The following is a 23,273-nucleotide window of genomic DNA, read 5'->3' as shown; positions in this document are numbered from 1 at the left end:
ACAAGTGGGTTTTCAATACCTACTATGTGCCGGGGTTGAGGGGACGCAGATAATGTCACTGCTTTCATGGAGCTACTAGCTTAATGTAAGTTATAGAAACTACATGATTTTTTTAAGATCACAACAATATGTAATTTCAAATCTTAAGTGCTATGAAGGAAAAATACAGAACACTATATAATAAACTAAAAAAGGAAAATGTAATCTAAATCAGAAAGTCAGCCAAAGTAATCTGAAAAAAACATATTCAAGCTGACACCTTAAAAAAAGAAAAACAAACATTTAACTGAATAAAGGGGTCAGCACATACAAAGGCTGAGGTGGGAACTAGCTTCCCTACATATTTGGGAATTGACAAAACCAAATTGACACACACACACAAAAGCTATAGTGATGGACAAAATTGCACTCAGTTAGAGAACAGATAATGAGCAAAAAACAAAAAACAAAACTGAGAAGGAGAGCTTAGAGAGGAAGGAAGGAAAGCGGGAATGTTTGTGGTCCCTTCAGGTAATGATTCAGAGTTTCAAGAAGTAGTAGTCATCTGTGTTAAATAACGCGAGACGTAGAAAGGCAACAACTAAAAGTCTCATGGAGGTGACAAAGTAGAAGTCACTGGTGACGTTAAAAAAAAAAGTACTGATCTGTGGTCACATAACTGTAACACCACAATAAAGTTTAACCAAGAATAGCCACTTGTTAAGCTGTCACAAAGTGAAGCCAGAAGCCGTTTTCTATGACTCCACCATCTTGCTACTTTTTTTTAAGTTCTTCCTTTTTCCCTTCTGTTCTTTATTTACTTAGTATTCTTTCTTATTTACTCTTCTTGCCTGCTCCCTAGAAATAAACTGACAAGTTTAAAGTCACAGTTTTACTGTGTTAGAGTTGGACGACCTTGCAATTGGCATTTAGACCGAGGGCACACTGATGGAGTCAGATCTCTTTACAACAGATTTCCTGGTCCCCAGTGTGTATCAAAACTCTAATTTTATGAAAAGAAACGAAATCTCTAGCTCATTCCTATCCTACAAAACCTTAAAGTATTATAAAAAAAATTAGAATACCTTAACAGAATTTGTTCCTCAGAGTAACTAAAATCACTATCATTTTCTCCTTGTAGCCTTGTATAAACTGATCTGTGATTAAATGAGTATCACACTTTAATCTTAACCTAATAAATCTAATCAAATTCAAACAAAATTTTGAATGATGTCATCAATAAACTGAGTGATTAATTCTTAGAAGTTTAGAAATATGTTTAAAAGCTAATTTTTCAAATACATTTTAATGTTTTAATTTATAAATGTTCACACAATTTTTCAGAGACATATTAATTATTCATAGAGCTATACTAATTTATACTTAATTATTTCATCTTAACAAAGCAAACCTAATTTATTCCCAATCTACTGACATTTGGCCACAAGTCAGAATCAAAAAAATTTTAATTGCATTAGCAAAGAAGTGTCAATTAAAAAATCTCAAATTGAATTTCATGTTAAAGAAAATAAGAATTAAAATCTGGAATATGCAATAGCTATTTATCAAAAAAAAATACTGTTGTCCATCTACAAATATTTCAATATAGCTCACTATTTCTTTTTTTTTTATTTAGTTTTATTTTTTTAATGGTAGTACTGGGGATTAAATCCAGAACCTCCTGCGAGCACATGCTCTACCACTGAGCTATACCCCACCCTTGAGCTCACTATTTCTCAATAAGAACACCATTGGCATCTAAGGTTAATGTGAAGGACTGTGCTGCACAAGAAAGGCACTTAGCATCCTGTTCCTGCGCCTGTTAATGCCATAGTGCTCCCTCCTTTCTAGTCACTGTAACAACCAAAAATAGCCCCACAAAATCCTAAATACTTTCCCTATAGGTGTTACACAATATCAACCCCTAGCTGAGAACAACTAGTAGCACCGCAACCTTTTTCTCTATTAATGAAAATATCTCTAAATGCAGGCACCCAGATTTCTGCCTTAACATATAAAGTATATTAAACATAATTTTAACATTTCTTAATGACAGAAGGTCTTGACTATGAACAGTGACCATTATGTGCTACTACAATATAATAAAGCTCTTAGAAATTAAAGTGTGTTTTATGTTTGGACCTATATTAACTGACCCCAGGCTGTTTTATTTGAACACAGTAAGACAGCTGCTTGAAATATATACTGCTTTATATAACCTTCCATTTAATTATTTTTGGCCAAGATTATTTCTTCCTAAACTGTCTAAATCTACCATTCTTCCTGAACTAGAATACTTTTCATTTGCTAATGACCAAAATTACTAAATCAAAAGCCTGAACTGATAGATGAAGGCTTGAAGATGGCTCCAGGCCTTCCTAAGAATTAAAGTGCATGGGTGTGAAGATAGCTACCTTCTAACTTACTTCTGGTTTTGTAATTGTGCTATGACTGAAAACTCCAAAGATCTGACAACTGAATAAATCATACATTAACAAAGAGTTATTACTAAATAACCAACCTTCAGGACTAAAGTATACAACTATAAACAACAAAATACTGTAATCAAGTATTATAATTATTACTAATAATATTTAAATAACTCACCTGATTTCTTTTAGTCCTTCTCTCTGGATAACTTGAAGAATTTCTTTATGACTCATGGGTGTATTGGGGTATTTTTCTAAGACCTGAGAAACAAGTATATGATAATAAATTATTTCTTCTTATTTTAAGTTCTTATTATAATTACATACATAATTGTATTTCTTATTCTTATTACAACTATGTACTAACTTCATCCAGCACATACAAATTCAGAGACTTTTCATCCCTTATATTTTAGGATAATAAGCAAAAAAATAATGCAACACAAATAGGCTCTTCTCTAATCAAATCCTTAAGCAGAAATAAATTTTAAAAATAAGATTAATAATTGAATTATTGTTAATGCATAATATGATATTATGTTTATTCTCTGCCTCCAACCCCTGCATCATATGCCTACCTGTAAACTTACTGGAGGCACCTTAAAGATTATCCATCTTTAAATTTCCAGCAAAGTTTAGTACATCTTGGATGCTCAGTAATTTCTTAACCAAAACAAATTACCAATACAGTTATAATGAAATTACAATGGTATCTGTGTTCTGGCTCTGGTAGAGACGATGTTAAGCATAGTTTATCCTGTCTCCCCCACTGAGTACAGCTAAAAACCTGGACAGAATGCATGTAGCAGCTACCTGAGGACTCTGAAAATGGTAGCAGTTGGCTTGGGGAGGGAACCACAACTACAACTAGTAACCTAGCAGGAAGTTTCCTAGTTTTGTTTCCCCTGGGACCACTCAGCCTAGACTCAAAAGGCAGTCATAAAAATTAGAATTACTAGAGGGTTGCTCAGATTCGGATTTTAGTTAAGGGAAAAAAAAAAAAAACTTCACAGGCAGTGTTGTATACTTCCTATCACACCACATCAGAACACACCAAAATATCTGTGGTCTCTTTTTTTGAGACGTCATGATAAATCAAGACAGTCCTCCTGATCCACCCATTTCAAAGTTTCCCATCAGCATTCCAACCTGTTTTAGTAGCCACTGATGATCACTACTTAGATTCATTTTATTTAGGTGTTGAAAAATGGTGACAGTCTATCTTTCCTTCTTCATTTGTAAGCTAGAATCCTTCTGAAAAGAAATGCTTTCTTCTATCTACTACTTGGTTATCTGAAATACATACAATTCATGTAGAAAAAAAGCAGGGTAAGTGCTTGATTCTGTCCCTTTGTTTACTAATTCTCAGAATAATTAACTGATTTTTCTAGTATACTCCAAAGGTGACAAGTGAAGATGGATTTTTCATTTGTCTGAAGTACCATTAAGAATATTATGAATACTACTTTATGGAATACCATTATAAATTTTAATATATTTTGTGATTTGATTATTCTATTTCCTCACTTGTAAACTGATTATTCATAGCCATTGTTCACATGTGTATAGGCCATTTGTATAAGCTCTGTTTTTCATATTAAAAATATTAAAACTTTCACTGCAAACACTTTTCCCAGTTTATTCTTCATCTTTTTATTACTGTTGCTTTTCCATGGAAGCTGTATTACTATAACTTATTGGTCTTTTCTTTTAGCACTTCCACACTTAAGTGTAGTTTCCCTCCCTTCAATAGCTTAATATTTTTCCATCTACATTTAACTCTTTAAATTCACTTAATTTTTAATAAGAAAATGTACATAAACAGTGAGAAAAATGTGCAGACACACTAGAGAAACCCAAGAGGGAGAAATGGAGAGGAAAACAAAATGGCCACATATATTTCTGAGCAAAACTATGATACTCCATTATATTACCATTACAATACTATTACTGTATTGCATTACTATTACATCATTTACCACAAGTTAATCTAAGTGGAAAGACCCTAGTAGTTTCACAAAACATTTAGTTTATTTTAACCACAGGAGGGCAGTGTTTATCAAACAAAAAACCATTCCATTGTAATTGTTCACGGAACTTCAAAACAATTTTTGGAAACTACTTTATGACAAACTGAATTAACTGTTCAAAAGAGCTAAAATCAACACTACACAGAATCAAAGTATGATAAAATACATGTTGTTTAAAGCATGCTTAACACATTTCTTTACTTGTAGATTCTCACAACCAGCTAAAAAAGGATATAAAATTTATACTTTGAGTATTCAAAAATAATGTAAACAGCCCCTAACATTTGAGTTTGACTCTAGCCTAAATAACCTCAACATTTCAATTACTGCTGCACTTATGAGTTCATTCCAGATATACAGAACCTGAATTTTGTGTAATCTAGATTTTATTTTACATTTAAAATGTACCAATAAAAACATGGTCATCTTCACAGATTCATATTAGTGTCATATGGCTTATTTGCTGTCCAAAAGCTTTAATTTAATGTCACAGTAGTGAATGACATCACCCAGGAAACATGCAGAATGAGAAGGGATGAGAGTCTATGCTGGAGAACAAATATACCAATATTTAAGAGAAAAAAAGTTAGCAAATAAACTAAGAAGTGACCAAAGGAAAACCAGAAGAATATGGGCCTCAGAAAGCACAAAAGCATTTTAAGAAGGATGAAGTAGTCAGCAATGTCAAAAACCGCCTAGAAGTTGAGACAGCACTTCAAAATCCATTGTATATAGCAACAATGAGCTCATAGCTTTACAAGTTCAGATTCCATTTAATCACGAGGGAAGAAATCAAACTTGAGGGGGGTCAGCACTGAATGGGAGATCCAGAGGCACAAGAAGTTAAAACAACTCTTCGTAGAACAGTGAAGGAAAACATGGAGTCAAGGAATAATTGTTTTGCCAAATGGACCTGAACAAGTTTCAGTGAACCAAAGTGAAAGGAAACGCAAGTATCCCTAGCTATACCAACTCTCCCCATCCCTAGATGAGAGGCAAACACTCAGATAGTTTGACAAATTTCTCTTTATCCAAACTTGTGCTACTTAATTTGACACTCAGAAACAAATGAATTCAGACAATGCAGTATCCCTCACCTACCAAAATCTCTACACAAACACGAGGTGAGTTCAGGAGCTGAACAGGTGATAACAGGAATAATAGGAACAGGTAATAATAAGGAAACATGAAATTTAAACAAGAGGAACAACCGATAGAGCCAAATATCTGAAAAGAGGGAAAAGACCTTAGCGGGCTGCTGAGCAGTATCTGTTGATCACTAACTACCTCTGTCCTGAGATACACTCCTCTGTTCAGCTTCTGTGACACCAGACTCTCCTTCTTGTTTCCCTCCTACCTCTCCACCAGCAACTTTTCATTCCCCACAATTTTGAACATTGATCTTCCTCAAGACTCTCTTCTTATCTCAATTTCTGCTCTCATTGGGCATTTTCATACTCCTGTGGTTTCAAAAATCATTGTTCCTACAGTAGAACTCCATATACCCCAGTAGGGTTTATCACACTTGTATTTATTATCATTGCATTTTAAATCATCTGTCTTGCCCCTTGGTACATAAGCTCCATGAGGGTCTTGTTCATGTAGGATCCTTTAGTACCTTTCATAGGATAGGTCTGATACATACTGATGGAATGAGGAACACAGGTGGCAGGACTAGCTTTAGACAATAGTAAAAACGCCTTTTTCCCTCCAACATGAAAGAAGGATGAAAGGTAAGTGCAAACATAAATACGTATGTAGATTCAGAAGCAGAAACCTGAATGTAAGAAGGAGTTGAGAATATTTCAATACAAATCTATACAGAAAAGCAGCTATGGATATTCAGAGAAGATTACAGAGGCTGGCTTTGTAAACTCAGAGGTATAGTTTTACCTAAAGGTCCCTCAATTCTGAACCGCTCTATCAAGACATTCTAATCTGCTAGCTTAGATTCTTACCTGATTATCCAAGAATGATATACACACTCCCTGGTTCAGCCAAAAAAAGTTCTCAACACCTAGTTCCCCCCAAACTGAAGAATTAATAACAATAACAGTTAATACTAGTCTAGCATTTAAGTGTCAGATACTGTTCTAAGTACTTTACATATATTAGCTCGTTTAACCTTTACAGTAAGTCTATGAGATGGATAACCACTGTGGTATTTTTTTTTTTTTTTCAGATGTGAAAACTGAGGCAGAGAGAAAATAAGTACCTTGTCCAAGGTCACATCAGCTAGTAAGTGATGGAGGACAAAGCTCTTTGCTCCTAAGCATTAAGCTATACTGCCTCAGTCAGTTACACATCCACACTACTCCTAAAATTAACTCTTACTGTAACAAACATTTACTTAGTGCTTCTTAAGTGCCAAAACCTTGAGATACAAAGATGAATAAGAAACAACCTCTGGAGTTCACAACCAGGGTGGAGAGTGAGCAGGGAAAGGGAAAGATGGACAACTATAATGAGAGAAGAAATACTAAGAAGATATAAAGAACTGTGGAAACAAAGGTAAAGAACATTTAACTCTTACTTTAAAACTTATGCAATATTTCAAATATGGAGGAAACTATAAAATAATAAAACACGAATGGACTAACAAGCTTTGTCAAATCTACAAAGGGAAATGAATAGAAATGTTCCGTATCTTGACTAGGATGGTGGTTACACAGGTGTATACATTTGTCAAAATGAATTCAGCTGTACACTTAAAAATGTATGCATTGTATTACATGGAAATTACACCTCAATAAGTTGATATTTAAAGAAATTAAAACAAAATGTAGAAATGGTGAAATTCAAGAGAAGCACAAATTAAGGGAAAAAAAGGAGCCTGAAAATGGGTTAGGATGGAAGTTATGATTTGTATTAAAGGCAGCTTATTCGTATCTGAGAATCAGACTGTTTTAATACCTGAAGTGACCAAAACACCAGAGCCAGTGAAGTGATAACCAAAAGAGAGGGCTGGAGGCAGGAAGGAGAGGGTAGTGAGGAGAAGAAAGAATGTAAGTTCTCTGTTTGCAAAATAAATAAATAAATAAATAAATCCATCCTTAGAGGAAAAGATATCACATCCATTGAACCCATCACACAAAAAATAAAAACAGGATGCCAAGAAATGGTGAACAACACACAGCAGATCCTTGCTTTTAGGGAACTTAGTATTCTAATGTAGAAATAGACAATAAATATGTAAGCAGAAAAATTTTTTCAGATAATGGTAAGTACAATAACAAAATAAAACAAGTTGGTAAGTTTGATGACCAATGGGAAGAGAGTTCAACTGAAAAGTGAGGCTCAGTGACTAAACAACACTTAAGATAAGAACTGAGTGACAAGCTGCCAGGCATGGGAATATTTAATACCTATTTGATTAGTTCAGCTCAAAAGACATGAGAGGATTTAGTTTATATAGTCACATGGAAAATCAAATTCAACCCTATTAATAAATACTTCACCAGGGTGGTTTCAATTACAAAACCAAACCAAACCAAACAGGTAATATGTTAAAAAAAAAAAAAAAAAAGCAGTAAGTAAAAAGTTTCATTTCCCTCATTTTCTATCCCTTCCCATTCTCCCCATCTCCTTCCCCATGTCCTCCTCCCTCCCGTTCTCAGCAATCCCCTCCTCAGACACTTTGGAGTTTCCTGTGTATCCTTCTAAAATTAATCATAAACAAATGCAAATGTATTTTTATTTTCTCACTTTTGCAAACAAAAGGCAAGTCATAAACGATATTCAACACATGACCTTTTTCATTTAATACATCTCAGAGGTCTTTATGTTTATATAGAAAGCATCTACTTTTTTACAGCTGCATAATATTCCATTGTGTGGCTATACCACAATTTATTTAACCAGTGTCCTAATGATGGACTGGAGCTGCTTCCCATCTTTTGCATCATATACAACCAAAACAACTGGTGCCCTGTACCACATCTCCTCAGCCCATGGATGAATTCAGCCACAGTTCCTACAGGCAGTCCTCACTTATACTGACAGTATCCCATCCCATGCTAAGAGTAGCCTATCTCATGGGTCCGTAAGTCTCTTCACTTTTCTGCCTCAGACACTTCTCTGAAGCCCAGGGAGCCCAAACAACAGCAGGGCAGCCCAGAAGAGCACGGGAGTTGGCATCCTTGCTGGAGTTAAAAATCCTAAATCAACCACTGGGGAGTGAGAGTGGAGCTGGTAGTGAATAAATGCTCCAGATCCTGTCATAAACTACCCTGTATGCATGCAATAGGTCCACAAATGAAGAAGTCACAGTGACAGGGATAAAGGCTATGTGTAAGCTCATCAGCAAAGCCTTCTTCTCACCAAAAATGATATAGCTTAGCTACTGTTGCTGCTGAGTGTCCAACTCTGCATCAGCAAAGGCAAACTCTGAGCCCCCTATCTGTTACAATCCTTCAAAGAGATGAGCTAACCATCTAGATGGCAAGTTGATGACACCAGACCTCCTCCACTCTGAGGGGGCAGCAATTAGCCCTTACCAGCATTGACAACCATTCTGATAAGTTTGCCTTCCCTGCCTTCAGTACCTCAGCCAACAGTACCACCATCCAAACGTACCTAATTTACCAACATGGGGAATAACACTACCTCAGACCAAGTGACTCTATTTCACAAAGAAGAAAATCTAACAATAGGCACTGAGCCCTGATCTCACCGTACACTGCACCACCAAGAAGGAGTAAGCCTGATAGAACATAAGATTGGTCTCCAAGAAGAAACAAATGCATTCTGAAAGTATAGTACAAAGGTGTGAGAGGAAATAGGATTGGTTCCCATAACCCCAGTGACCAAATTAAAAAAACCTATTTTCCATTCCTGCAACTTCAGGCTCTGCTAGGATTAGAGATCTTTATTCCCAAGGGGAAATATTTTTAATCAGAAGACTTAATGTGAATCTGTAGTTAACAACTTTGGGTTCCTCTTGCTGGTGGACCAGGAGGCAAAAAAAAAAGGAATTAAAAAGGAGTTATCATAATGTCAGGGTAACTAACCCCAAGGTGTCAATGCTTCCAAGCCTATAATAAAAACTGCAGCATAAGGCAAAGGCATGATAAAGGAAAGGCAGACAGGGGCTCAGACCCTTCAGGAATGATAGTCTGGGTCACCCTACCAGGCAAGCCACCTAGATAAGCTGAAGTCTGTCCAAGGGTGAAGGAAATCAAGAATGTACGGGTGTGGAGGGAAATGATGAACAGCCATATGGCCTTGGAACCAGCTGTTGTAGCACGGACTATACAGTTTATTCCATTAACCATCCTGAATTAAGTCCTTTTCAGAGACTGCTGACAGCCTCTGTCTCGAGAAGCTGGTAACAAGAGCGGGCTTGGAGTGCCAACTGTGTAAGGAATAAACTGTAACAACCTTCCAGTATTCTGGGACACACTCACTGCCAGCATCCCACCTCTGTTCACGCTGTTCTCTGTACCTGACACAACTTTCCCACTCCTTTCTAGACATGAAAGTTTATGTCATCTAACAAAATAGCAAAAATTTTGAAAACTGGTAATATTCAATCTTTTGAGGGTTGAGTAAAACAGGCACTTACACACTACACAGCTGGGAAAGTAAACTGACACACCTTTCTAGGAAGCAATTTGGTGAACATGTAACTTTAAGGGTCTTTCAAAGATTGACATCCTCTTATCCAGCAACTTTTCTTCTAAGCAATCTACAAAAAGCAAAATAACAGAAGTATACAAGAAATCTGGGCACAAAAGGTGTTCACTGTAGTATTATTTTAACAGTTATAAAAATAAATAATCTAAATTCCCAATATTAAGATAATAAAGTAAATCAATTTAACTCCCCTCATAAAGAGGTCTTTAGTTTAAGAGCAAAGCAGAAACCACAGGCCTTTTATCTTTATAGCCTTCCAGTTAGACAATAACTGAAACATAGGAGAGATGTTTCAGTAAATTATTTCTAAATTGAAAACAATATTATAACTGCCATTAAAGCTATCTTTAAGCAGAGTTTTCAATGAGGAGTATATGCTTATGACATAGAAAAACCCACACGCAAAATTGAATACATAATAAGATTTCAATTAAGTAAAGAAAAAACAGATGGATTAGAAATAAATGTCAAAAAGTTGATATTATTACCTTAGGTAAGTATTATTAACTTATAGTCTAGGCCCACAGGACACACAGCTGGCTTCAGGATTCCATGTACTCCTTTGGAATTACATACAGTATTTATTGCCTGTATCTTTTTCTGGAGAGAAGAACCACAGCTTTCATTAAACTCCAAAAGGGAACTCTGGCCCCAAAATGACTAAGAATATGCCTCTCTGTGTTAGAATTAAGATAATGTTTTCCTGCTTCTTCACACTTTTGTTTTTAAACTTTCCACAAGACAGATTATTAGCCAGATAATCAAGAAGAGAGAAAAGGGAAAATTCGTTAAAAGTGCCAATAGCTCACAAAAATAATCTCTAACAAAAAAGTTAAAGGACTTACATATTGAGACATTCCCTTAAAATATTTCCAGCAGCTCAAAATACATGTCTCATCTGTCTTATATAACATTATTAATTTGTCCGACTCTTGTCCATGTTGGAAGATCAAGATTTCATTCATGGTCCAGCCAAAAAAGGAGAAGGAATAGGAATAAGAAACAATGCTGGCAGTACTGCTCTATAAATATAATGTGTTACTATTACAAAAGAATTTCAATAAAAGGATTCTGTGTCTAAGCTAAAAAGTAGGTTCCAAATTCTAGGGTTGTTAGCCTATCCTTGATAAAATTTTCCAATAAAAAAACCATACACTAAAAATTAGGATTGGTACAGCAATCATAGATCCTAATTAAAGTTAGGGTGTATCTCTTATCCCAACCTTCCATCTACTACATTTCTCATTTACGATTACAAGACAGAAATAAGGGTATATGAATAATAAATCCAGTAAGGGTGATTTCTAAGATATATCAAACTTTAAATTCTTCAAAGAAAAGTCTACCCTTTCTCCCAATCACTAATGGAATTTTTAGAAAAACTGCCTGTTTATTTGGAAACCTCAATAATTACAAAACCTATAATGTGTTCAAGCTTACATTCTGATTGTAATGCAATAAGACCACAAAAAAAAAGTCATTAAAATTGTTTTTAATCCCTACACCAAAAAAAAATCTTGGACCAGGAAAGAAAGCACAACTATAACATCTAGACCAAAGAATTAAATGAAAGGTATAATTATGGAAAAGAAGGAAGCAATTTATTATTTGTAGATTCATTTCTCTTATTCTCTTAAATTACTTGATTTTTTAATCATATTTAGTCAATTTCAACAAATATCTGAGCATCTTCTATAGTTTCATCACTTAATAAGTCATCTACAACATCCAAATTTATACTCTACTATCCTCAACATATTATCGTCACTGGTTTAAATTCTACTGTCTCTCAAAAATGATTCTCATGTATGCCTTTGGTAAAGTGCCTATCCTCAGCTGAAATGCTCTTTTCTCCCCAGATCCATAAAATACTTAACCTTTTATATGGGTGCAGACCCCTTTGAGAGTCTTGATAAGAGCTACAAAGACCCTGTTCAGAAAAAAATACAATTTTTTTATGGTTAGTTTCTGGGAGTCCAAAGACCCCATAATGTGTAAGGTAGATTTGTGGTTTTGGCAATTTACACCTACCACTCAACATTCTGGTTAAAAGGCCCTGATTTTCTTTTGGAGATTCACCCCACCTCCTCCACCCTCAATCCATATGCAACAAAGCATGAAACCTCGCCACAGTAAGTAGTTCAGAAATGGGAAGAACACTCAAGCTAAGGCTAAAGGGGCAGAATAACAAGTAAAAGACATTTTTTTGCCCCAGCTAGACTTATACTAGGCTTAAACTTGAATGATGTGAGACTGAAGCTAACAGCTTTCTAACACCCCAGAGACAAACAAACAGAGAGAAAAATAAAATCCTGATAACACAATTATTTTAAGACTGAATCCAACCATACCTGAAGCTCTTCCTCCATATTTTTCAGCAATAAACCAATAAATTCCCTTTTCTTCCTCTACTACTTTGAGATAGATTTTCTATCATTTTCAAAGCAGTCCTGAGATAAAACCCACTCCTAGATCAAGATTAGAAACTCTTGAAGTAAATGACAAATCTATATTCTGAATCTATTCACATAAGTTCATAATAGTAAAGCAAATTACGGTGAACACTGGCAATGATTAGCCTACTACTCACAAAGTTTTTAATCATACTATAGCAAAACAAAAACAAAAACAAAAACAAAATACTTCATGATTTTTTCATTTAAGCTTTGTAAAAAACGACTGAACCATATGACAAAATAGCCCCAGAAACCAGACAGAGCAATGCCCTGAAGCTGCCAAAACAAGGCAACTGTCTTAGGACTGTAGAGTTTCTCAAATGTCAAAGAGAATCTGAACTTCTACATCCCTGCTCAAAAGAACCAAGCCCAGACAAAATCTCATCTCATCCATGAAATCTGCTAGAATGTCAATGATACCCTTCCTTCTCAATTACCTTAGGTACTTAAAATAATTTCAGCAATTAATTAATTATATACAAGTCCTTTTTTTTTTATCATTCTTAGTTATTTTCGTCTTACTCTTGTCTCTACATTAATGAAATGCACTTATTCTGAAACAAAATAGTTAAGGTTCTCATTAAAAGAGAACTAGAAGGAAGCCTCCTGAAAAGGATAGATAACCCAGTAATCCCAATTTAGATTTCCTAAGTTTCACCTTTTTAAAGGAGAAAACTCAGCGTTCTTTCTTACAGCGATTAATACTGCCACCACCATAATAGCCCCCAACAGGTACAATGATTTCTATTTAAAGCTCCGGTTCAAAGGATTAAGATATCCTTTTCTGCCTTGCAAACTGTAAAGAAAAAGAAAAAAAGACCTGTAGGCACTATGAAAAAGAGAACTTTAATAAATGGTGAGGGAAAGTTGCCCAATAGAAGGGAAAGAAAATGCAACTTGCGGTCACTTTTATATGATGAGATTTCTGAATCTCACCATGATGACTTTCTAATACCAATACTCCTTGCTCTAGCTTCAGTCCTTCCTAACTCCTTACTAGCTGACAGGAGGTCTAGCGAATCTCACTAGAGTTCAAGCAAGAAGAGGCATCCATTCCTCCCCAATCAGTAAGTGGAGTGTTATCTCCCCAGGGTCACTCAGTGACCATGCTACAAACTAAAGACTCTCCACAAACTAAAACAAGGTTAAGTAGGGGAGGGAAAACTGGGGGAAAAAATTAAGCTGAAATATCAATGGTAGGTGCCTTTGGGTGGTAGGACTGTGGGTGATTTTTCTTCCTTTTTACCCTCCCACACCTTCTTATCATGATCCAGAAAAGTTTTTTTTCACTTTTATGTGGTCAAATCTTGTCCTTTATGGGTTCTGCTTTTGTTAAATATGCTTTCCAAAGAATGACTCAAACCCAGAGTAACAACTAAAAGTGACTATGTTACATAAAATGAAAAACTTGGTACTGCATGTATGCACAGGCACACACAAAAACACGCACAAACCCATAAAGTCTAAAGAGAAACTAGTTGAAAAAATTGGAAAACATATCACATATAGAGAAAGGTGTTATAAATCAATAAGAAAAACACCAATGATTAAAAAAAAATAAGAAGAACTGGCAAAAGATATAAATAGATGGTTAGAGAAATAGAAATATAAGTGGTAAGTAAATATCTAAAAAGATGTTCAACCACAGCCATATAGGCCTAAATATAGAAATAGAAATCAAAACCAGATTTTTTTCACCTACTAAATTAGCAGAGATGAAAAAGATTCAAAGTCCAGGGTTTGACAGGGTAAAGGGAGGAAATACTATCATCCACTGCTGTAAAATGTTAACTCTTTTGAACTACAATTTGGCACTCTCCAGGCTTTGATGGATACCCTCCAACCCAGTAATTCCAATATAAAAATTAATTCGATGACTTTATTCTCAGAAGTACACAATTAAATATGTACAGCAATATTTACTGTAAAACCATGTTTATAACATCATGAAACTAGAAACTACCTAAATTCCAGTAAGTAATTAATAAAATACATTGCCGAATAATCAAATAATAATAGAACATGCCACCATCAAAAAGAACAATGTGGACACCAAAAGCACAGACAACGGAAATACAAATAGGCAAGTTAAAGTACACCAAAACTTTCCTGCATTCAAGGACACAACCAACACAATGAAAAGCAACCTACAGAATGAGAAAATATCTGTAAAACAGTAAGGGATTAATATCCAATTTATAAAGAACTCTCACAACTCAACAGAAAAAAGAAATTTAAAAATGGGCAAAGGACTTGAACAAGACACTTCTCCAAAGAAGATATACTACAATCATTAATCACTAGGGAAAGCAAATCAAAACCACAATGAGACATCACACCCACTAAGACGGCTACTATGAAAAAAAAAACCAAAACAGAAAATAATAACTGTTGGCAAGGACATGGAGAAATTGGAACCTTTGCGTACTGTTGATGGGAATGTAAAATGGTACAGCTGCTACGGAAAATAGTACAGTGGTTTGTCTCAAAAAACTAAAAACTGATTTATTATATGATCCAGCAATATCACTTCTAAATATATATATGCAAAAGAATCAAAAGCAGGATCTCAAAGAGAAATGTGTACACTCATGTTCACAAGCAGCATTATCAAATAGCCCAATGGCAGAAGCAAACCAACTAACCATTGACAGAGGAATGGATTTTAAAATGTGGTATAAACATACAATAAAATTATTCAGCCTTAAAAATGGAAATTCTGGCACATGCTGCAACATGGATGAACCTCGAGGACATTATGCTAAATGAAATGAGCCAGTCATGAAAAGACAAACATTGCATGATTTCACTTATATGAGGTATCCAGAGCAGTCAAACTCAAAAAAATTGAAAGTATAATGGTGGTTGTCAGGCACTGTGGAGGGAGGGAGGAATGGGGAGTTGCTTAATGAGTAGAGTTTCAGTTTTGCAAGATGAAAAAGTTCTAGAGATTAGATGTACAACAATGTGCATAAACTGAACACTGTACACTTAAAATGATCAAAATGGTAAATTTTATGTTATGTGCATTTTACCACAATTTTACTTTAAAGAGCAATGTGGATAAATGGACCAATAATAAATGTGAGTGGTAGAATCTAGGTGGTGGGTATATGGTGGGTATTCCCTGTAAAACTCATTCAACTTTGCTGTGTATTTTAAATTTTTCATATTAAAATATTGTGATGAAAAAGAACAATGTAGCCTCTGTGTGCAGATACGCAAAGACAGTCACATATTATTATGTGAAAAATGCAAGTTGCAGAATTATATATATAGTTTAACTCCTTAGCCACTAAGGGGAAGGGTTGTATTATATATATGCAAAAAAAAAAAGTGTCTAACAATTTATCTTAGAAACCATTATCAGTGTTTTCTACTGGAAAGAGAGCTGGAGATGTGAAAGTCTTTATATCCTTAAGTACTAGGCTTTTTTGCCACAAGCATCTATTACTTGTGCCTGTATACATCTATACAACCCTATACCTACTATCCACACCACCACGAAGTAAATATTCATGTTACTCACATCTAGTTATACAGCTTCATTTTTTTAATTAAAAAAAAAGTCATCTCTTCCATAATGTTTTGGTATATTGTATGAAGCAGGGATATAATTTTTTTTCTCAAGATGATTAGGTTTCAACATTGCCTGTTTATTGAAATTCTTACATGTATTTGACTGTCTCTGGGCTTTCATATCTATACTATTTACCAGTCTTGTCTAAATCCACATCATGGGATCTTTGCAAGACATGTTAATACCTAGTAATATAATTTATGTCTCACTACACTTCTTTTAAAAAACTATTATTAGTCTAACCCAGATGAACTTTTGATTTGTTTTGCCAAAGTGGAATTGATTTAAATTTATGAATTTATTTGACAAGAACTGAAATCTTTATCATACTGAATCTTCCCATCCAGATGCAAACTGGCTCTCTGCAATTTTTCAAGTATTTCCTGTCTTTTCCCAGGGTTTTATAGTTTTCTAGACTTAGATCCTGTACATGTCTTATCCAACTTATTTCCAAATATTTTATATTTGTCATAATATTTTGTTAATTATTGATACACAGGCACTCTATTAATATACACTTACTTTAACAATCACCTTTCTGAACTCTTACTTTAATCTCTAACAGGTTTTTAGTTCATTCTTTTGGGATTTCTAAATAAGCAATCACAATACCTGCAAACAGTGAAACTTTTTTCCTTCCTTTAATGTTTATGCCTCATTTATTTCTCATACCTAACTAAACTGGCTATGACTTCTAAAACAATGCTAAATAAAAGTGGTCATGGGGGAGGGTATAGCTCAGTGGTAGAGTGCATGCCTAGCATGCATGAGGTCCTGGGTTCAATCCCCAGTACCTCCGTTTAAATAAATAAAATAAACGTTATTACCCCCCAAAATAAAAAAAAAAAAAGTAGTCATAGCAAGTTTTCTTGTCGTATTTCTCATTTTTCCATATATATGTCTCTAGTGTTTCATCATCATTGTGATGTTGGCTTTTAAACTGAAATACTGTTTATGTCATAAAAGTATCCTTCTGCCCAAACTCAAAAAGACAGTCAAGTAATGGAATTTTTTGTATCTTATTATTTAAAAAAAAAACAAAAACGCAATATGGTGAGTTTTATTTCCACTATTCCCAAGACTGCTATTTTAGGAGGAAAATAAATTTAAGTAAACTAAACATAAGAGTCAACTATATCTAACTCACCCATACATAGAAATAAATTCTACTTAAGTTTATCTGCCTGGGTATGTATAAGTTTAATACTTTCTTTTAATTAAAAGGTTTTAAACAGATATTGAATTTTAGTAACTGCTTTTTTGACATGTGAGACAATCATATACCTCATACCTGTAAGGTAACACTAGGTGCTACAATCAAATCCCAAAATTTCGTTAGCTTAACACAATATAAGTTACTATTCAGTTATTAACAGTTATTCAGCGATCAACAGATTATTAACAGTTCAATGCAGCTGATTCCTATCCATTGGGCACACTGTTCTTAAATACCCTGACCCAGAAATGACACACATTACTACTGGAAAATTAGTCACTTGGTACCACCTAGATACAAGGCAGTCTAGAAAATAAAATGCTTGCCCAGGTAGTTGGGACAAGTATTCATCTCTACATACAGTTTTTCATTTCTGATCAGATAATCTGATGAGTTAATAATTTCCTAGTAACAAAAGAGCTTTGCATTCCTGGAATAAACTCTGACTAATCATGGCATGTTGTTTTATTATACTGCTATATTTATAATTTACATAAACATATGCTTAGTAAAATTAGCCTGTTTTCCTTTTTTTGTCCTATTTATCACGTTTTGGTATGAGTTAGCTAGCATTACTTCTGCTACATATGTGATAGATGTTTAATACTTTAACAGTAAAACTGCTATCCTGTGAGGGAGGTCAAACACAAGTTCAACAATACTTGATCCAACAGACATATAGATCCTCGTTGCCATAATACAAACAGAAGTAAATTCCTGTGGAAATAAAGCATAAAGAACACTGAACAAACCAGGAAACTGATATACTCTGAATAATGGCTGCGTTAAAGCTCAAAACAAAAATGTCACAATTTTTCCAAAGCCTCTGAAGGACTTTATAATCGTTTTGTTGAAAGCTTGGCCATTCCCTGCCACAGAGAAAAAGGATGATACTCCTCGGAAACTATCTTCCACAGGCCAATGCCAATCCAGAATCATTCCAGAAGACCCTGAGTTATCTAGGCAGAACATTCAGTATGAGAGGAGCTAGAAAGTAAACTGAAACAGGAAAATCTACCAAGAATTCCAGGACACAAAGTTTAGACCTAGTAATGAACACGCTGCCTCCCTGACTTCATTCCTTACAACTCTCCTCCTCATTCACTTTACTTCAGCTACATTGGCCTCCTCACAGTTCCCAGACCAAGACAGGCACATTCCTGCCTCTAGGTCTTTGCACTGACTGCTCCCTCTGTGTAGAATGCTCTTTACCTGAGTATCTGCAAAGCTTGCTCCTTCACCTCCTTCAAATGTCTGGTCAAAAGTCAGCTTCTAGAGTGGAAGGTATAGCTCAAGTGGTAGAGTGCATGCTTAGCATGCATGAGGTCCTGGGTTCAATCCCCAGTACTTCCTCTAAGAATAAATAAGTAAACCTAATTACCTACCCCCACCAAAAAAAAAAAAAAAAAAAAAAGTCAGCCTCTCAGTGAGGCCTTGCCTGAATACCTGATTAAACTGTAAACTGCTCCACTTACCCAGCATTCCCCAGCTATCCTGCTTAATTCTTCAGCACAGAACTTACAACTAACATAATATATAGTTTTTTTATTTACCATATTCTCTGTCTTCAGTCCCCATCCACATATTAGGGTCCATGCAGACAAGGATATTTTTCCCCCCTGATTTTGCTCACTGCTACATCCACAGATCCTAGACTAGTGCCCGGCGTATGGTAAGTCTTCGAGAAGTATTTAATCAAGTTAAATATTCCATATATTGAATCTCCAATGATATGACGTTGAGATTTGGTGTTTGCAAATTGATCCTATCCTAAGCCAACCTAAGCCATTCACCAAAGAATTGCTCCTTCCATTAGCTTAGAAATCTAAGGACTTGATTTTTTTAAATTGACAATATTTCATAATGATATTGTGTCCCTTGGTCTCTATATGGACAAAGCCAGAAAAGGTTTCAGAAGAAAATGTTACCTCTATCCCTTCCCAGAGTACATTAACTTGGTGCCTTGCCTCACTTCATAGCAGCCACATGTATTCTTCATCTCCATGTTGTCTTTTGTCTACTTTCCAAAGGAAAATTAAACAAAAACAAAAAAACTCTAATGTTAAGAGTGGAGCTGGTAAAGGGGCAGTGTGGTAACAAATAAAGTGAACACACGTAGAAACCCGAATTCTATAGGGAAAACTTCAGACTGACATATGTGTTTAATTAAACTTTTCTAGCCATGTAAGGCAGTATTATTTCATTAGAGATGAACTTACTAGCTATCTCTCAGAACTTTCAAACAAAAATGTCACCCTTAGAATGTATCCACTATGTGGCAAAACTAGTGATCTGATACATTGCTGGTGGCGTTATAAATTGGTACAGTCCTTAAGTAAAGCCATATATCAAACAACAAATTACAAGTAACTATATTTCTAATCTTTCCAAAGGAAATACTCTAAAACATACGATGGATTTCAACTCCAGGTAAGATGGGGTAAGTATATTCCACCCTGGCACTCCCACAGAACGTAGCTATAAAACCTGAATGAAGCAGCTGAGGATTTTGCAAAGTAAATGGTTTCATCTCAAGCTCACATATAGCATTCATCAAGATAGAGGACATTCTTGGTCATAAAACACACCTTAATAAATTTAAAAGACTAGAAATGAGGCTTTGTCTGCTCCTAGGCCACAATGGAATTGAACTAGCAACGAATAACAGAAAGATATCTGGAAAAATCCCCAAATACATGGAGATTAAACAACACACTTCTGAGTAAAGAAATCTCAAGAGAAAATTTAAAATACCATGAACTAAATGAAAATGAAAATATAACTTACCAAAATTTGTAAGATGCAGGAAAAGCAGTGCATAGAAAGAGATTTACAGTACTGAATGCCTATATGAGAAAAGAAAAAGATCTAAAAGCAGTAATTTAAGCTTCCCTCTTAGGAAACTAGAAAAAGAAGAGCAAATTAAATCCAAACTAAGCAGAAGAAAGAAATAATAAAAATGAGAGCAGACATCAGTCATGCTGAAAACAGCAAATCACAGAGAAAAATTAACAAAACCAAAAGCTGGTTCTTTGAAAAGATCAATATAATCAATCAATAAGCCTAACACTTAAAAAAAAAGAAAGAAAAAAAGGAAAAAAAGACACAAATTACTAATAACAGAAGTGAAAGAGAGGACATCACTACAGACCCCATGTACATGAGAAGGATAATAAAGGAATATTATGAATAATTCTATGTCCACAAATTCGACAACCTAGATAAAATGGACCAATTCCTTGAAGGACATAATCTGTCAAAACTCAACATGAAGAAATAGACAATATAAAAAACTTAATTAATAATTAGTAACTTTCCAAAACGGAAAGCACCAGGCTGAAAGAGTGACTGGTGCATTCTACTAAATATTTGTAAGGCAGAAATTACACCAATTCTCTACAATTTTTTCCAGAAGATAGAACCAGAGAGAATACTTCCTAACTCATTCTGAGACCAGCAATACCCTAACATCAAAACCAGACAAAGACACTATAAATGGAGGCAGGCAGATTGAGGGAGACCTGCATGCAAAGCACTTCCAAACTGGCAGTAACTTTACCAATTTTTCCTCTCCAGCATCTCTCAATTTGAACTCAACACAATCCAAAACCTATAAATGGGCATCAGTGTGCATAGAGTTTCCATCAGGACAGGAGTCTCCTAATGCTTAAAGACAAAGCAGAAACTTCCCCATTTTCTTTCTTCCTTTTATTTTTAATTTTCCCTCTTCTCGCACAGCTCAAACTCCAAGTAATCCTGTGGAAACAACAGCAATGAAGAAAGCAGGTGCCCAAAACTATGAATGAAAGAATTCTTCCCCTCCAGTTAGAGGAGCTGTGGTCCTAAGAGAACAAGACAAAATCCCATTGCTCTTTTTCCCTCTTACATCTCCTGCTGCTTGGCCCAAGGGAGGCATAGTTGTTGTAGGAAGTACACAGAAGAATGGGATACAGAAAGCCCCAAACTTCTGGACAAATAAATGAAAAAGGGGAGCCCACAGGGAATCATAAATACTGAGAAGTCTGCAGACAAAAGAACTAAGAAAAGTCATCTCTTAAAATTGCTTATGAATACCTTGGCTAACACTTGGGCTGCGCATACATGGATTGAACCCAGAATAGTACAGAAGGACTTTGAGAATTGACTATGGGATAAACAGGGATCAGCAAACTTATTCTATAAGAAAATCAAATAGGAAATTTTAGGTTTTGTAGGTTCGGCAGTCTCTAATTGCATCTGCTTAAACATGGCCATTTTGGTATGAAAGCAACCACAAAAAAATAAATAAATAAACAAATAGGCATGGCTGTGTTCCAGCAAAATTTTATTGATTAAAAACAGGCAGTGGGCCATGGTTTCACCACCCATGGGCAAGACCACCACTCAAATCCCAGACAGTCCACTAACAGTACACACAGAGACAAATCCAAATAGCAATAAAAAGGTTTTGAAAACTTAACTAACATTGAAACAACAACCCACAGAAGGCTGGTCAGAACCTGAGGTGTCAACCCAATTCAATCAACAGCTTGCTTAAATAAAACTGTTAACATTCTCCATAGAACTTAAACAAGATGCTGAGTGTCAATTACACAATATTCAAAATGACCAGGATATAATCTAAATTTACTTTGGTATTCACAGACCTAAGAAAATCTCAACTTTCTTAGGAAAAGAAAATAAAGACACAAACAAGGTAACACTGATACTGGAAATGTTTCACAAAGACTTTAAAGTAGCTATTATAAAAATGATACTCCGAGTAAGGGTAAGCCCTCTTGAAATGAAGGTAAAGATACAAAGTCTCAGCAAAGACATAGAAGATATAAAGAAAAAAAAAAAGAAATTTTAGAACTGAAAAAATTACCAAAGCAAACAAACAAAAAAACCTCATTGGATGAATCAATAACAGAAGAGCGAGTAAACATGAAAATAGAGAAACAGAAATTATCTAATGATTGAATAAAAATAAACTCTTACTCAAAATTTAAAACTCTGTGTGCCAAAAGACATCAAGAAAGTCAAAGAACAACCCACAGAATTGAGGAAATATCTGCAAATGATGCATCTGATAAGGGACTTGCATGCAGTATATACAGAATTCTTAGGGGAGAGGGTATAGCTCAGTGCTAGAGCACATGCTTAGCATGCACAAGGTTCTGGGTTCAATCCCCAGTATCTCCATTAAAAAACAAACAAACAAACAAGCAAGCAAGCCTAATTACCTCCCCTCCAAAAATAAAGAAGGAAGGAAGGAAGGAAAGAAAGAGGGAGAGAGGAAGAGTAAGAAATTCTTAGAAATCAACAACAACAAAAAGAAATCAACAAAAGACAGATAATCCAATTTTAAAACAGGATTTAAAGAAGGACATGAATAGACATTTCTCCAAAAAAAGATATACAAACAGCCATTAAGCACATGAAAAGATGCTCGATATCATTATTCATTAGGAAAACACAAATCAAAATCACAATGAGCTATCAGTTCACACTGATAGAATGGTTATCATTATTTAAAAAAAAAAAAAAAAGAACATATGTTGGCAAGGAGAAATTAGAACCCTCAAACATTGCTGGCAGTATTGTAAAATTGTTCAGCTGATATGACAAACAGTTTGGTAATTCCTCAAAAAGTTAAACACAGAGTTAACATATGGCTTAGCAATTCCACTTCTAGATATACACCCAAAAGAACTAAACACGCTGATAACAAAGAGTTGTATATGAAATATTCATGGCAGCATTAATCACAATAGCCAAAATGTGAAAAACAAAAACAAAAACAAATAACCAACAACTGATAAACAGATATATAAAAGGTGGTGTATTCATATGATGGAATATTATTCAGCCATAAAAAGGATACATGCCACAATATGGATGAACTTTGAAAACATTATGCTACATGAAAGAAGCCAGACACAAAACACTCTATGTTCTATGATTCCA

The 23,273-nt window shown here is 34.9% G+C and overlaps 1 protein-coding gene across 4 annotated transcripts in view; it reads right to left on the bottom strand.

Annotated features, from left to right (window-relative positions):
• Positions 1 to 23,273, bottom strand: part of ASXL2 (ASXL transcriptional regulator 2) — a 114,794-nt gene that overhangs the window by 79,734 nt on the left and 11,787 nt on the right. For 3 of the 4 annotated variants that reach the window (XM_064494679.1, XM_064494682.1, XM_031466706.2), the window contains one exon: positions 2,587 to 2,669. In XM_064494679.1, coding sequence (XP_064350749.1) covers positions 2,587 to 2,669 — 83 coding nt within the window. Of the gene's footprint in view, positions 1 to 2,586; positions 2,670 to 10,034; positions 10,125 to 10,560; positions 10,893 to 23,273 lie in introns of those variants that run through there. The other variant, XM_064494680.1, reaches the window with a different exon arrangement.

The sequence above is a fragment of the Camelus dromedarius genome, chromosome 15, assembly GCF_036321535.1.
Source record: "Camelus dromedarius isolate mCamDro1 chromosome 15, mCamDro1.pat, whole genome shotgun sequence".
In the NCBI taxonomy this organism is placed as follows: domain Eukaryota; kingdom Metazoa; phylum Chordata; class Mammalia; order Artiodactyla; family Camelidae; genus Camelus; species Camelus dromedarius.
The sequence above is the reverse complement of the archived record's forward strand: the minus strand, read 5'-3'. Positions and strand labels throughout refer to the sequence as shown.